The 17,306-nt window shown below is 39.0% G+C and overlaps 1 protein-coding gene across 1 annotated transcript in view; it reads right to left on the bottom strand.

Moving 5' to 3' along the window:
* WDR72 (WD repeat domain 72) overlaps positions 1-17,306 on the bottom strand; it is a 187,541-nt gene that overhangs the window by 156,297 nt on the left and 13,938 nt on the right. The window contains exons 4-11 of the mRNA XM_034784930.1: positions 13,764-13,842; positions 8,937-9,111; positions 8,115-8,191; positions 5,545-5,664; positions 4,370-4,515; positions 3,918-4,014; positions 901-1,042; positions 146-391 (exon numbers count right to left, since the gene is read on the bottom strand). Of these exons, the coding sequence (XP_034640821.1) occupies positions 146-391; positions 901-1,042; positions 3,918-4,014; positions 4,370-4,515; positions 5,545-5,664; positions 8,115-8,191; positions 8,937-9,111; positions 13,764-13,842 (1,082 nt within the window). The remainder of the gene's footprint in view (positions 1-145; positions 392-900; positions 1,043-3,917; positions 4,015-4,369; positions 4,516-5,544; positions 5,665-8,114; positions 8,192-8,936; positions 9,112-13,763; positions 13,843-17,306) is intronic.

Below are 17,306 nucleotides of genomic sequence, written 5' to 3'. Positions count from 1 at the left end.
CAACACCTCCAGGACCAGGACTTGTATAACTGAGGTCAAAACTGAGCCGTCATGTCCCTACTTCCTGCCTCCTTTTTCATTTAGAGGATTATGAAAAGATGCTTGGTTAAAAATTAAATTAAGTAGAATTGCATTAAAAACTTACGTTTCAGCAAGGAAATGTCTTCTAAAATTCTTGCTTTGGCAGCATGCAAAGCAAGTGTTACGAAAATTTTCCCATCTTCACACCCACACACCAGCTTATCAAGGTTGGGCACATATACGGATGAAGTGACTGCTGCACTTTCGGTCCCATCTTTAGATGTACAAATATGATCAATAATGCCTTCTGACATAGCACGATGTTTGTCAAAATCGTCCTGTAGAGTCCAAGCTGCTGCTATTGGGATCTCTAGCAAAAAGGAATAGATAGTCAAGAATAATTCACATGAAATTTCCAGGGATTCAACAATAGAGAACAAGTCAGAGAAGTGACTGATTGTAAAAAAGTTATAAAAAATAAAAAGCACACTTGCCTCCCTGACCACCTCCTCCCAAAAGGTCTGTCTTTCATCCTGTGGTTTGGAACAGTAATTGCACCTTTTCCACACCAGTTGGATCACATGGTCCCTCAATGGGGTAACCTCCATGCACTGGCTTGTGTAGGCCCAGCATGACAGCCCTTTCCATGGCATTTTGGCCAGGCTGGGCAATCTGTGCAAGGATTGTACCTATGTTTCTCCCCTCCAGACCTATGCATGGCTTTATTGGTGTAGAGAGCCTTGTGTAAGTTTTACAGACCAGAGATGAATTCTACCCTGAATGACTAGAGAAGCTCCACTTTCCCGGGTGACTTTTCATGAGAATTGAGGTAGCAACAATGCAATTAAAAATTGCACATAATATAGAAAATTGCCTAACCTTTTGGAGAACCATCAAGCGTCGACACTGGGACATCAGGAATATGCCACAAGGTGATTCTTCCAGATGCTTCTCCAGAAAAGAGAATCTTATAGAAAGGTTCCTTTCTTTCATTCATAAAGCCCATAACAAAAGGAAAACTCTGTGACAAAAATAACAGCAACTAGTCAACATTTCCATATAAAAAAATAGATTAAGACAATACAGTCCCTAATTGCAAAATAAAACTATAATATCTGGAAATACATCTAGAAATAAAGGGCTGAATCCTCAGCTGTGGCTGAACTTTCCTCAGTCAGTGGCTGCTCTAAGTTGCACTGGCTGGTATGACCCTCTTAAAGGCCACTATGAACACAGGGACTGCCAGAGTGCAGCATTGCTCTACCCATGCTCTTGCCACAACATATACGCCAGGCCAGGAGTTGGGACTGGTGGGGAAATGCTACCCAGGGTCTACACCACCTGTGAATTCTTCTACGCCAGGAGAATCCGCAAGCAGCTTGTTAAGTAAATTTTCTGCCTGCTTTGTGCTGGCAGTTTTGCAGAAAACAAGCAGAACGGGGGCAGGAATTGGGCCAAAAAATTCAGCTGATATAAAACCTAAATTATCTTCATAACAAACAGAACAAAAAAAAACAACCCTGCATTCACAGTAGATTATTTAATACAAGAGAAAGCAAGTCTGGGGACAGTGTTTTGGCATAAATACTTAATGGCCTACAGTGTCATCATTCACTTCACCTGCAAGAAGTTACAGGGTATATGGCTATAATATACTTGAAGAAAGCAGACTTGTTACTGACATCTAACAGGTCTCTGCTTATGTATTTCATCATTAACAGTTATTGTACAATGCTGAGAGAAATACATGTGGAATGCAAATGCTATGTTTATTGATAGCTGAAGTCATACATTCTTCCACTGGTACTGGGAATCTATACACCCTCTTTAATCAGAGACCCCTGAATGTAAGGACTAACACATATGATACTACATACTCAATTCCAGTAGTGCCCAAACTATAGGCCTGTGCAGCATTTGACAGTGGATGCTCTCATGATCCTTATTTCCAACTTTTAAACTGCATTAAAATATAGGTGAAAATACATTAACATTCAGATTTTCAAAGGCCCAAAATGCCATTAGATGGATGTCCAGCTCCTACTTAAAAGTCAATGAAAGCTGGGCTTCTAACTCTTATTTTGGGGGAAGATTCTCTAAGGCACAAATAACATTCTCATATCACTTTTCCATATAAGCAATTGTTGGAGTTGCGACAAGGATGTTACATGATTGCAAATGGGAAGAGAAGTCCACAGAATTATAAATATGGGTGCCACTATGAAAAGATTTGGGAACTCCTGCTCTGTGTTATGATGTAGCACTTGGAGGTCGAGATGTACAGCCTCACAAGCTACTTTGAAGTCACACACTCGATTTTGCCATAAAAATCACCATGGATTTTGCCATGAAGTTAATTAGACAGGATGAAGCCAAACATCAAAGAAAAAGAACAGAAAATGGGTAGAATGTGGATACTTTAAAAAAAAATGCTTTCATTTGTTGGAAAAAATTATACATAAGCTGCTCTGCCATCATAGTGACACAGTTATTGCTAAGCCATGTATTTTGGCTACTTCTCTTCGTTGATGGTCTTTGATCTTTTGACATCCTTCAACTATTATCCTATCTGATTTTAGATCACAAGTGTTTGAGGGGAAAAATAAACTAATGGCAATTGCCCTTCACATAAAAATTAAACCGGACAGGTATAAGGAAAACTATGCAGCAAAAGTGGTGTCTAAAATCCTTTACTCAGCAACAAACTGGAGGGACTAATAAAAACCTCACATAAGCCTGTATATTTAATAGTGCTTTTGGTGGAGTACAAATAAAAATATGCCTTTCTCTCACAGTCCTGACGAATGATTTAAGGGCCTGATCCTGGTCCACTTAAGTCAACATCAAAAAACCAAAATTGACTTCAACAGGAGCAGGTCCCACATACTTTTTCATAGCCAAATAATAAATAAGTAAAATTCCATAAGTACTAAGTCTTAACCTTGGTCCAATGGTTGCTGTCCTTACTCAGACAGAATCCCTGTTAAAATCAATAGGGTTTTTGTTTTTGCCAGAGTGGGGACTGTAGTAACCAATCCTTAATTTGTATCTTCCAATCACTTAATTTCTGTTCATTCAACCAGCCATCATCTTCTCTAGTCACACAGAGAGGAAAGCAACCATTCAGATGTATTCTTTCCAATAACGGAGTTCATTTGAGTCACCCATTGTCAAGCTAGTAACTAGTAAACTTGCAATTGGCACACACCCAGGCACACATTTACAACTGGAAGTATAAGGACTCTTGATCCATCTGACTCTTCAATTTCCTCTGTACGAACTTCCCTAAACTTTAGAAACAGCTTCTTAGGCCTTAGGTGCCAATCCTGCAAAGACTTACACATGTGCTTAACTTTACACACTGAGTACTGCCAGTAAAGTCTGCTCACACTGGAAAAAAAGTTAAACACATGCATAGGTCTTTGCAGGATCAGGATAGGCATCTCTGTATAATGTAATGTGTTCAAAGACCTGATTACAGTTTGTGGTGGATGCATTTTGTAATGAACTAAGAGAGTCCTTGGGCCCAAATAGTTATGCATATGACTTCAATAGGAGAATTCACACAAGTAACTTTTTGCAGGATTGAGCCCCTTGCGTGTAAGGAATTCTTAATATTCTACCTTGCCTTTTAAATTTTAATACAAATTTTGAAAATTAACAAAAAAAATCTCAACAAAGAGCCTTTTGTAAAATACAAAGTATATCATGGATTCACCATATTTGAAAGTCAAAATTAGAATCAAGGAGTAAGCCTTATTTATTATATCAATACAACAACTAAACCCAGTTTGACTCAATGCCTTAAATGTCCAGTTTGCCTAGAGTCTGTCTGGTCATTGAAAGCAAAATATGAAGCAACTTCTGAAGCTCATTGTACAACATTCTCATGTTACCTTATTTTCTTTCACATAAGTGGAGCAGAGTAAATGAGGATAAACAGTTTCTTTGAGCACTTTTCCATCGGCAGGATATATGCTTTTAGAATGTCCACTGCATAATTAAAAAGAAAATCAAATGCTTTAGAAATTGGTCTTTTTAAAAGCAGAATGGTTGTGTCCAAGATTCTCAAGTTCAGCTAAAGTTGTTGGGTAAGTAATTACAAGTGATTTCTTTTTGAAACCACAGCACCAGCTGCCCAAGTTCTACATGGCTAATCTTATTCCTGTATCCCCTGCTGTGTCAAACAAAGACCGAGGGCTGTCAAACTCAGGGTAAATCTTCTAGTGCCAAAGTGTTTTTGTTCTGTTTTTTCATCATTTGCGACATGCAGGGATTTTCCACAGTAAACCTCCCAAAGTTCATCTTGTACCTGAACTTTTTGTGTTCATTTCCAATCTGAGCCCACCTGTTCAGCAGCTGGTAGATGTAACTGTGACCATCTTCTGTCCAGATGATGAGTCTCCGAGCAGCTAGCACTTCACCACCAGCAAAGCACTGACCACTTTTGTTGAATTCAGTGCATAGCAAGGAAAAATCACAATAATCATAGACCTAAAGACAAAAAAATGATAGATAAACATAAATGAATACTATGTGTTTCCTGTTGACTATTTCATTTTAATGCAAATACTGGCTTTGAGCAAAAATTCAGAAAGTAAAGTATTTATGAGACTGTTTTTATGATGTACATTCAGACCACCCTATTAAATTCAATGGGGTTACGCTACTGTTAAAACACAGTAAGATCAGAATCAGGCCACATGATTCTAGGAAGAAAAAACTGCCAATTAAAAAAAAACAACATTAAAGGCTTAAAGGTAGAGTTACAGTCAGGGGGTTGGGAGGAGGCAGGGGATTTGTTTTGTTTGTCATTACAAAATTCATCCTCTGTGTAACTACATTTTGTTCAGGAGTAAATGTGGCCCATTAGAACAAAACCTTCAAATTTCCTCTTGGGAGAACTTTTACATTCCTCTGTTCATGATCACACTACATATGTAGCTTCTTTAACCCAACACTGTTAGATCCGCCCACAGTTCTGCCATCTGGGACACACATTTGTTCTTCATCACAGATTAATTTAATCACCATGCAAACCCACATCTTTCCAGGAGTGCATAGCAAAAGATGGCTATCCCACTCCCAGCTCCTCTGAAAACACATTGGCTGCTATTCCACAGGGCCTCCTCTCCTGCAGTTGCAGGAGAATGTAGTGCAGTGGTCGGGGGGGACAGCATTTGGTATGGCAGCATGTGGAACTGACTTTCAATGGGATTTAGGAACCCAAGTCACCTTTGAAAATGAGACTTGGGCACTGCAATACAGAGCAGAGCACAGCATTAAATACCTTTAAAAATCCAGGCCTTTATCATCTCAGCTACGCAATTAAAATAACTGGTGAAGAAATGGAGCAAGCAGTTTCCTCTGATATCCCAAATAGCTAGTGAGTACTGTTTCATTTGATTTAAGGAGGAAAATAACTACTTACATATAAATCAATCATGTTCACTTTTCCAAAATGCTACTGAATTGCTAACAATGTTATATAGGAAGCATTAAGTAAAATGTGTAATGCTGTACCTTCCAACAGTTTGCGAGCACGACTAAGAGGAGTCTTTCTGTGTATGTGCAAAATCTTATTGCTTGGCAGTTTGTACAGTCCAGAGCTTTGGATTCTTGTTCATATACACTTTGCCTCTCCTAGATATTAGAGGGAAAAGTGGTAGTATTAGACAAACAAGATATTCTGGATCTTCAGGCTATGAATTTTCAGGAAAGAAACCAGCTATTAAAAACATTTTGTAAAGACAGACGTTCAAAATGCAATGCGACTGTAACTTTTCATTAAACAGTGAGTTGGGGGTAGGATTCATGGCCCCTGTAGAGATGATGGGCATTCTGTGGGGACTGCCTTCATACTCTCATTTAAAGGAGTGGCAATGAGGGTCAGGGAGGGATTGGATCAGGGAAGAGCATAGGCAACATTGATAGATCTGCCACTATGAAGATGCACTAGCCATTGCTCCATGTAAAGCCAACAAAGCCATAGCAGTCTATACGCTCGCAGTTTCAGATACACAATGGCCAACAGGGGATTCTTTTCCTACAGCATAGCAAACAATAGTATCGGCACTTGAGTTGTATGCTGGGTAAATGATCTTGACTTAAATTAATACTTTCCCACCACTTTTAGGGGTCATTATATTCCTATCCTTTTGGATTTGAAAGCATGAATGGCTTGCAAAAGAAAAAAATCCTACTTTTTGCCCTTTTCAAAGTGAATATCAAAGGCTCACTATCGAGGCTGACAGGCCCAAAATAGTTATGTTGGAATTATTTTTATTAATTATTGATCACATCACAAAATACTGACATTTTCGGCCATGAAACAATCCCCCTCCCATCATCAATCCTCCGCAAGAAGGTCTACAGTGGTCAGACAATCTCAGCTGTTAAGTTAAAAGCAAAACAGCCACTATCACAGGCAGGAATGTCATGGCATCTTCTTACTCACCCTTGCAGCTCCAGGAGGGAATTACAATTGATGAGAATTGTGCTCTCTAGGTATTTGAAGGAGCTGTAGTCTCACTAACTCTGAACCCCTCCCATCTCAAAGGACAGAAAAGAAAAGGATCGGCATAATACCTACATATGCTTGTGTTATGTCTGTTTGTGACTGGTGGCTGCACAGTCACTCAGCTTTAACAGCAACAATTTCAAGGCTGCAGCAGCACTAGTTATCTAGGACTGATATACTGAAGGGAAATGTTAAACACAGTCTTTTTATAACAATGAACATGTTTTTAGAAGTGACATCAAACTTGACAGCATCTCTTTAAGGGTCTGATCCTATCAATTAATATGCACCTCCCATGAGCTGCTCCTACATTAAGGTACTAATGTAGCTAAGCGTACTCTGGAGAAAGGAGGTGCTGAAATTGTTGCTCGTGTGGCTAAAAAGGCAACCTTCCTATTTTAAGAAAAGGATTATACAAATTTGAGTCCTTTATTAGTGATAGTCCTAATTTTTTTATATAACAATGTAAGTGTTGTGGATCTCATTGCCACAGGAAGTTGTTGAGGCAAGAATTTAGCAAGATTCTAAAAGGAATTGGACATGTATATGGATATTAAGAATACCCAGAGTTATAATAAACAGCAACAAAAATTTTGAAAGGGATATTAAACCTCATGCTTCAGGATTTAAGTCAATCCCTATCTATTAGAGACCAAGATTTGAACTAGTATGGGGGCCACATCTGTCTACAGCAGGGTTATGACATTTTCCTCTGAAGCATCTGGTTCTGACCACTGTACTAGACTAGATGGGATTATGTCTGCTTCAGTCTGGTCATTTCTATGTTCCTGTGTGCTTACAAAAAGCAAGAAGGTGAATTCATCCACATTTTAATGCTACTAATGTCAGTGGAGTTACCCCATGGATGAATTTGGCCCAAACCGTTGAAGTCCTTGGCCTAAAGTACTTGCAGACTAAGTGGATCAAAAGAAAAGCTAGGACTCCAGTTCCAGCACAAACAGGTGTCAGGGCAGCTTTGGTGAGAATATTAATATTCATAAACTGTACACAATAAGTAGACTTGAGGAGAGAGGGTGGGTGAAAGGCTGTTCCAAATGAAGAGGATAGCATGAAAGAATATGAAAAATAGACAGTGGGAGAAGGAGACAAAAATAGTATATCGGAGACAGAAAGAAGGACCAAGAGAGCATACAGGTAGAATTATGCAGAGCTTTGAACATAATGTGGAAGGGGAGAAGAAGGGGTTTAGAGGAAGGAGTGACAAGAAAGGATTATGATCTTAGCATCAGTGTGGAAGAATAACAGGCAAGCTGTAGGAAAGCCAGAAGATGATGCAGTAGTCAAGGCAAGAGATGTACAAAGACATGGACTAGTGTTTAGTGGAGATAAGAAGGATGGATTCTAGGAATTTTATTGAGAATGAAGAGATAGGGCTTAGTAAGAGCCTCAGCCTTTTCAACAAACATGCTTACAAAAATAACTAACTCTGTTTAATACACATTCACAAGACATTATGTTCAGATTCAGTATTTTTGTATCCTGACAATACTTCCATGTTCTATATGTTACATTCATGTTTTAGGTTAAGACTTCATGTTTCATGCAAACTGACCTGTATACTGGTCACTGATGAGGATAGATCCCATACTTTAAGATCTCCAGATACAGATACTGCTACTAGTGAATCTTCTATAAAAAGGTAATACAAAGCTGTTTAATATGAAACTAAATTCAAATCACTGTGACTTGAGCCAAATGAGAACACAAGTACCACCAATGCTATCTTAGTGCACACTGGAGCTCTGTTTTGGAAATACCAACTTTAGTCTTTTGGACCTGATGTTCCAGACTGTACACACAAAACAGAATGTCTAATTTGTATGTGCAGTCACTGTATTGTGAAGGGAAACAGGGTCCTTGTATATAGAAATGCTCAACCATGTGCTTAACCATCAATCTCATGTGCAAATAAGATATTTGATCAAGGTAACTGTGTGAGCAAACTAGGTGAATAATTGCACAAGCACTTTGTTAATGCAACTGCACATAAACACTTTTGAAAATCAGGCCCTGCACACTTATAATCTCCCTAATTTCACACTCATATAATCATTGTCACAGATAGCCTATTAATTGAGCTAATTATAAGCAAAGTGTAAGAAAATAATTCTTTCCAGCTCTCAGGTTTCTGCTTAAGAAGCAAAACACAGTAATTTAAGTCTGATTGACATTAAAATATAAATATATCTTCAAGTATCGATATTGAAGTATTTTACATCCTGAACGTATTTGTGAAATATAACAATATATTTAACTAACTATAATTAAAATATAGTATAGAAAGAATCTTTAGGCATTTGCTGCTCTATATAAAAACAAGACATGACTGGCCGGCTTACACGCTAATTTCTGCATGTCACTACTATATATGTACCTTGAATCCTTGTGGAGTGAACAATACACATGCCACTGATCCAGTCAGAAGACTGAAAAGATATTAAAGTGTGAAGAACAGCCAAAGTCTTAGCATCAATAATGAGGACATCTTGATATTGTCCACAACATAGAAGCCAGCCATCTCCTGTCATTCGGAAGGAGCAATGGTAATACTGTCCAAATGGAATTAAGCAAGAAAAGGTTAATAGAGAGAGCTATACAAGTTCACTTGCATATTATTTCTGACTTTCATACACACCATTTTATAAAATTTTAATGAACAAAAACAGGATTTTAAACACATTAAAACTTATTTTTTTAAACTGCATCAGAATCATACAGGTGAGCCAATTAATACCTGTATATAATTCTGAACAAACAGAAAAAGAAGAAAAAAGAACAAACACTAACATTCTGAAATGTATGATGGTAAGATGAAATTAATGCAAATGAATGCTTATTAAGGAGGCCTCATGCAGACTGGCTAACTATTAAATTCCTGGTGGAGTTAAAGGGGTTGATTGTACCCTATAAAACCCTAAGTGGGTTTGGGATTTGTTCAACTGAGAGATCTCATCTCTCCCCATCCACGAGACACTGCTCCCATTCTGAAGGTGCTATAACCTAAAACCCACCAGTTTGAAAAGAAGAGGGCTGATGGTAGGTTATTTTCCAGGAGGGATTCTCAACTATGGAATTCATTTGTTTAAAAGAAGGCCAAATTTGTCAGTATTCAGCACATTTTTGGTTTTGTAGGTGTCTGAGGGTGGGATTGGCTATTGGATGGTGGATGCAGAGTAGCTAATGTGGGTGTTATTTTGGGCAAGTATTATTATGGCATGCATGTACATTTGGATTTTGTGTGATTTTTATTTGTAATTGTATGTGTAAATGTTGTAAAAATGTCTAGGGCCTGGGACTGTTGCTTCAAATAGAATCTAAATAAATAAAGTTGTCAAAATAAATTGAGTGATCATGTACTAGCATGAAAATATACTGCTAAATTATACTTTTTTATTCATTGTTGCTTAGCTCTCTATACTTTTAGTTTTAGAAACTTACTCCATTTTGTTACAGTTAACTAAATAATATCTGAAAATTATAAAGAGTTACATAAAAAAGGTGACCAACCATCTGTGGAGAAAGAAGTGGTTCGGGACTATTTAGAAAAACTGGACGTGCACAAGTCCATGGGGCCGGATGCGCTGCATCCGAGGGTGCTAAAGGAGTTGGCGGGTGAGATTGCAGAGTCATTAGCCATTATTTTTGAAAACTCATGGCGATCAGGGGAGATCCCAGATGACTGGAAAAAGGCTAATGTAGTGCCCATCTTAAAAAAGGGAAGAAGGAGGATCCGGGGAACTACAGGCCAGTCAGCCTCACCTCAGTCCCTGGAAAAATCATGGAGCAGGTCCTCAAGGAATCAATTATGAAACATTTAGAGGAGAGGAAAGTGATCAGGAACAGTCAGCATTGATTCACGAAGGGGAAGTCGTGCCTGACTAACCTAATTGCCTTCTATGATGAGATAACTGGCTCTGTGGATGAGGGGAAAGCAGTGGATGTGTTATTCCTTGACTTTAGCAAAGCTTTTGATACGGTCTCCCACAGTATTCTTGCCGCCAAGTTAAAGAAGTATGGGCTGGATGAATGGACTGTAAGGTGGATAGAAAGCTGGCTAGATCGTCGGGCTCAACGGGTAGTGATCAATGGCTCCATGTCTAGTTGGCAGCTGGGAGTGCCCCAAGGGTCGGTCCTGGGGCCGGTTTTGTTTAATATCTTTATTAATGATCTGGAGGATGGGGTGGACTGCACTCTCAGCAAGTTTGCAGATGACACTAAACTAGGAGGCGTGGTAGATACACTGGAGGGTAGGGATCGGATACAGAGGGACCTAGACAAATTAGAGGATTGGGCCGAAAAAAACCTGATGAGGTTCAACAAGGACAAGTGCAGAGTCCTGAACTTAGGACGGAAGAATCCAATGCACTGCTACAGACTAGGGACCGAATAGCTAGGTAGCAGTTCTGCAGAAAAGGACCTAGGGGTCACAGTGGACGAGAAGCTGGATATGAGTCAACAGTGTGCTTTTGTTGCCAAGAAGGCTAACGGCATTTTGGGCTGTATAAGTAGGGGCATTGCCAGCAGATCGAGGAACGTGATCGTTCCCCTTTATTCGACATTGGTGAGGCCTCATCTGGAATACTGTGTCCAGTTTTGGGCCCCACACTACAAGAAGGATGTGGAAAAATTGGAAAGAGTCCAGCGGAGGGCAACAAAAATGATTAGGGGTCTGGAGCACATGACTTATGAGGAGAGGCTGAGGGAACTGGGATTGTTTAGTCTCCAGAAGAGAAGAATGAGGGGGGATTTGATAGCAGCCTTCAACTACCTGAAGGGGGGTTCCAAAGAGGATGGAGCTCGGCTGTTCTCAGTGGTGGCAGATGACAGAACAAGGAGCAATGGTCTCAAGTTGCAGTGGGGAAGGTCCAGGTTGGATATCAGGAAAAACTATTCACTAGGAGGGTGGTGAAACACTGGAATGCGTTACCTAGGGAGGTGGTGGAGTCTCTTTCCTTGGAGGTTTTTAAGGCCCAACTTGACAAAGCCCTGGCTGGGATGATTTAGCTGGGAATTGGTCCTGCTTTGAGCAGGGGGTTGGACTAGATGACCTCTTGAGGTCCCTTCCAACTCTGATATTCTATGATTCTATGATTCTATGAAATAACAAAATGGAAAAAGATATACACATCTACACACCACTAAGAATGCATATCTGGAAATGTTATCATAGCTGGAAATGTTACTTTGGCTCCATAGAAACACAGCAACAAATGCGTTCAACCATTTGTAGCTACTGCTATTCTTTAAAAAAGCAGCTTTTAACTGACAGACGTGGACAGTCAGCCCTCTAGGAAGAGAAGATCTCACATTTACTTAACCACAAATGATTAACAGGCCTGTTGCTCCTTGTGTTCAAGTTTCATTTAAAATGGCAAATGTTCAGTTTGCAGTGTCCTGACATCTGCCATTTTCTGCTGAGGCATACATGAGTACAGAAGGAACCTACGAAACTAGATTTGTGAAATGTTAATTAGCAATCAAGCAACATTTTTCATGTGCTGATACCATCAAAATCCGCATGTGTCTGCACCCATCTCAGAGTAACCTCCTGTAGGTAGGAATTCTCTCACAAATACTAGCAGCAATCAGTACTTTTGGAGTGGTAATACCAGGCAGTACTCACTTTTGAAGGCTGTACTTTTAAGAATGATGATTCCTGTCCTACCTACATTTTTTTTTAAATTTTCCTCTTAGATACCCATTTTCTCCTTTTATCATCTTTTCAATGTCTCCACACACCTCCTAGTGAGGAGTGCTAGTCTTTCCTGGAGATTAGTATGTTGTTTCTCCTGCCCTCCCAAGCTACCTGGCGTTGAGAGCAAGGTATAAGGACTCTACCTCTGATCTCCTATAATAGCACAATGGACTGGTACTAAATCAACAGGCTAGCCCACATATCTACCTCTTTTTAATAGTTCTCCAGCTCCTTAACTCTTTACATCCAATTGAGCCACACCCCACAGCAGAACATATTGGACCCACTATTACAACATTATTGCTGTAGTATATGTATGGTAATATGAATTGTTGGGGAGTGATTTTCACTACGATATGGCATACAGGCCCCAAGTCTGTTGATAAAACTATAGAAGTGCATTTAATTGTTAATTGACAAGTTGAAGAAACAAGGTCATTTAAAAACTATCATTGATATTAATGCTTAAGTCAACCAGGCAAGCCAAAAAAGTTGCATGGAAACAGTATTACCTCTACAAGCTTTGAAATATTTAAAATTTTCCTGTAGCTTGGGAGTCTCATGAAAGCTCTAAAAAGTTCTCAGACCTTCAGCACTTGCAAACTAGACTTCCACACTCAAGAAAAACAGCATTTTAATTAACTTAGGGGCCCTGAGCAATTCTTTCATGAACACATCCAGAAATAAACCAGCAGCTCTCTGAATCAGAGCCATTCCTAAATCATATACATACATATTTCACACACACCCCTCATTCTCTAGCATCTAGGTACTTAGCAAGTACCTGGATATACTTCAAAGCAGAGACTCGAAAGGCAATTGACTGAAGAAAGATTTAAAGCAATTTGACATCTAAAAATAAGTGTTCTACTGAGCTCTGTCATGAATGAAAGTGCATTTTTGGAAAGAGGACCTAGTATTTTCCTGGAGGTTAGCAGCTAGGCAATCAAAACCCTCCAATTAATTTATCTAGGTTTAAAAGTAAGATCACTAGCAAACTGTCTTACGAAATATTTGGCTATAGAGTTTGCATTTACCCATTTTCAAGACAGACGACCTTAAACTAACATTTTCCATGTTGCCCTTATGAAGGCCAAAACAAAAACCACAAGAAATGGCCTTGCTGTGCATCAATACCTGAAGCTCAAATGTCACAATCAATAAATATATGGATATTACTTTCTAGAAACATTAGTGGCTGAAAAATAAATGCTTCTATTTGTCTGAGAAATAGAGGTGAAACACAAAGCGGAAATTTTTTTAGTTCATTTCCCAGATGGAAAATGAAACAGGAATAAATAATAAATGGTAAGATGCTACATATACTGCAACAAGTTTTTTGCTCTCTCTGTTTTCTTCCTTATGAAGTATGTTACATTCACAAACAATTTTCAAACATATTTCCCCAAAATCAGAGATATAATAAAATAATAATAATAATAATAAATAATGTGCAACTCACATTGTAAAGCACTGAAATATTCAATGAAAAGTTGCTATACTTACACAGATTGCTGTATGCCTATAAGGAAGGGTTGCGTTCTCAATGCACTGTCCACTAGTGACATTCCAAACACACATCTCCCTGCCAAAGATAACTTCATATTACTCTCTGTCATTTCCACTCAATTGGCTGGAATAATTTTGTGCCACCAAGTTTTTCTTTAGTACTGCACTTTTGTGGCTTTTTGTTACAGATTACTGGGTAAGAAAATGTTTTGGTCATTAGCAAGGGATGACATACAGTATCTGTTTCTTTTTGGTTTGGTAATTACACCCTGCTGCCTTGCAGCAAACCCTACTTTAAGGCCAAGTCTGGCCTACAACAAATTGTAGGTATACTGCCATTATGGCTCATCAATGTGTCACCATAACTATCATTCGCTGGAACTACATCCTCCTGAAAATGATTCATTTCACTGAACTTAAACTACACATTTTGAAAAGAATAATGCATCTTCTACAGCACCAGACTTTAGTTCTTGAGATAAGCTATCATTTTCTGTTAAGAATAAACAGTGCCACCATGAGGCTGTTTCTGAAGTCTATTTCTTCAATACAATACAGCATTTCATATATATACTACCTAATCAGTAATAAAAATCAAAGGTTAATATTTTGAGAACAAGCTTTCAAATATTTTTGTATGTTAGCCAATGTACTTTACTTAAACCATATTCAACATGCTTTGGAATTAATGTCTAGTAGTTGTTCAATCAAGTTTACCTGGCAAGTGAAACCCTTCTGAGGTATGTCAAGTTGTCAGAGCTCGGCAGCTATGGACCAGTTCCACAAAGGTATTTAGGCTCTTAACTTCCATTGATTTGAATGGAAGTTAGATGCTTCTATATCTTTGTGGATCTGGGCATACATGTTAAGAAAAAAAAAAAATCTACAGACTGAGTTAAATAAATGGTAACCATTATTCTTTCCGCAATTTAACCAAACATGTTATGCTATTCAGAAAATAATTGTTTCACAGTGTTGTCTGGAAGAGACTATATTAGGTTCACATTGGAAAAATAAAATCATTAATATATCAGAAAAACAATTTAGAGATTTAAACTTCAACTGATACTGTTAATTTCATATAATTGGCTAATCCAAAATGATTATTCAGTGTTTATTTACCACTGTGTACACTGTAAATAAAATCTGCGTGTGGTATGTTCCAGAAAGTTAGCTAAACAGAATGATTTCTAATAATCATTGCCTGGTGGCAAAATTCTTCTCTCATTTATTCTGGCGTAAATGAGGGGTAACTCCACTGACTTCAGCATTGGATATCTACACTGGTGTAACTGAGAGCAGAATTTCACCCACATTTCCATATTGCTTTGAAACAATAAGAGTTTGTTCTCTTCCTATGAGTAGGTAGAGAATAACACATTATAAATATTGTATCATGATGCCTTTTTTCTCTGACCAATACTGTCCACATCAGTGGATACAGGCAGGTAGAAATACACCTCTACCTCGATATAATGCTGTCCCTGGTAGCCAAAAAATCTTACCGCATTATAGGTGAAACCGCGTTATATTGAACTTGCTTTGATCCGCCGGAGCGCACAGCCCCGCGCCCCCCAGAGCGCTGCTTTACCGCGTTATATCCAAATTCGTGATATATCGGGTTGCATTATATCGAGGCAGCGGTGTATAAATCTTAATGGAATATATTCAACATTTCCACACAAAAAAGGACACTAAGAATTGCCTATTATGCATTTTTCTAAGGAATGTCAGCGACAGAAAAGAGGAAAGGCCCGGACATTATTAAATGGAATTAGAGGGAAACTTTTTCCACGCAATGTTCTTAACCACAATCCAAGAAGACAGAAACTTGAAAGTAGTAAAAGGACTGATCCACAGCCCAGAGTACACAATCTGACGAAGCTTGCCTCTGCTGAAGACAAGGCATCCTATTTGTAATCATTGCAGCTTCATATTGCAACCTTCCAGAGCTCAATGGTGAATGTCTTGCCATTATATCAGAGTGGTAGCCCTGTTAGTCTGTATCAGCAAAAACAACGAGGAGTCCTTGTGGCACCGTAGAGACTAACAAATTTATTTGGGCATAAGCTTTCGTGGGCTAGAACCCACTTCATCAGATGCATGAAGTGAAAAACACAGGGGCAGGGGTTGCTTTACCAAGTGTGAGGTCAGTCTAACGAGATAAATCAATTGACCTCACACTTGGTAAAGCAACCCCCATCCTTTAATGTATTTATACCTGCTCCTGTATTTTTCACTTCATGCATCTGATGAAGTGGGTTCTAGCCCATGAAAGCTTATGCCCAAATAAATCTATTAGTCTCTAAGGTACCACAAGGCTTCCTCCTTGTTTTTGCCCTTATATGGTGCACCAAAGAAGTTGCCAGTGGTTCTGTGGAGTGAACATTTAAAGGGTTCTGAAGATCATTTGTCCTTATCTATATGTATCCCAGATACACAATACAATCAATCCAGTAGTGAGCTTTCATTGTTTCTCCAAATAACATATACATATGAGAAAGCTTTTAGTCTTTTTCTAAGTCCATTTTTACATGTATATAGTATTTAAGCAACGGAATACTTTTCCCACTTAGCACTGTATAGATTAGGGCCAGAAAAATGGAAGGGCAGAATTAAGATGAAAGTTAACCTCACTTTCAGTACAATGGCAGGATTAACTTTGGGAGTGTAAGGGGGATAATACAAAGTTAATTTTGTAGGTCTCCAGCCTCTTTCCTTCACCTAGCTACCAAACTTCTCTTTGCCACTATCTCATTTAACCAAGGCAGCAAGCAGGGAGATGATTTCTTCAGCAGCAGCCCCCTCTAGAACAGGGCTGGGAATCCAGCAAGCATAGAGTGGAGTTACGAGGTGGCTGGCCCCTTTAAGAGGAAATGGGACCTCAGCCCACCTGGATCCAGATCAGCTTCCCTCCCCAGGTGGGTAATAATGAATGAGGTAATGAAGTCATGGGATTAACTCAGGCTAGACCTGGGTTTGTGAGAGAAGAAGGGATGGACTCCTGGAGTAGCCGCTAAGGAAGCTTGAATACAAGCTGGTAACACTCCAGGTAGGAGGATTAGGCAGGACAGAAGCCTGGAAACCTGTAGCTGGCTTGAGGAAGCAGCTGCAGGGAGCAAGACTGACTCCTGCAAGGAGTAAAGGACCTGAAACCAACTTCAGGATGGAGGACTAGGGACTTTTGACTCAACAAGAGAGAAACACTGAACTGGGGTTGGGTCGAGGGTCCTTTATTTACTGAGGACTTATTAAGTTGTACCTCAGAAGGGGAATATTTTAATTACTGTTGGACTGTGATGGTGAGTTATTGATAAGCCCTCTGAGATAAGGGAAATTGAGGCAGTTGTGACATTTTATACCTTGGGGGAGAGTCCTGTAATCCCCATATTCCTCATTATATTTAACTGTGATCTTGCACATAAAGCATTCCATGTGAGGTATCGGGGGAAAGGTTATGAACTGCTGAAACCCACTGTTCTATCTAAATATGTATATCTTTAATACATATAAAGTTATGAGAATTGTGTTGTATGGTTG

Source organism: Trachemys scripta, chromosome 10 (assembly GCF_013100865.1).
Source record: "Trachemys scripta elegans isolate TJP31775 chromosome 10, CAS_Tse_1.0, whole genome shotgun sequence".
In the NCBI taxonomy this organism is placed as follows: domain Eukaryota; kingdom Metazoa; phylum Chordata; order Testudines; family Emydidae; genus Trachemys; species Trachemys scripta.
The sequence above is the reverse complement of the archived record's forward strand: the minus strand, read 5'-3'. Positions and strand labels throughout refer to the sequence as shown.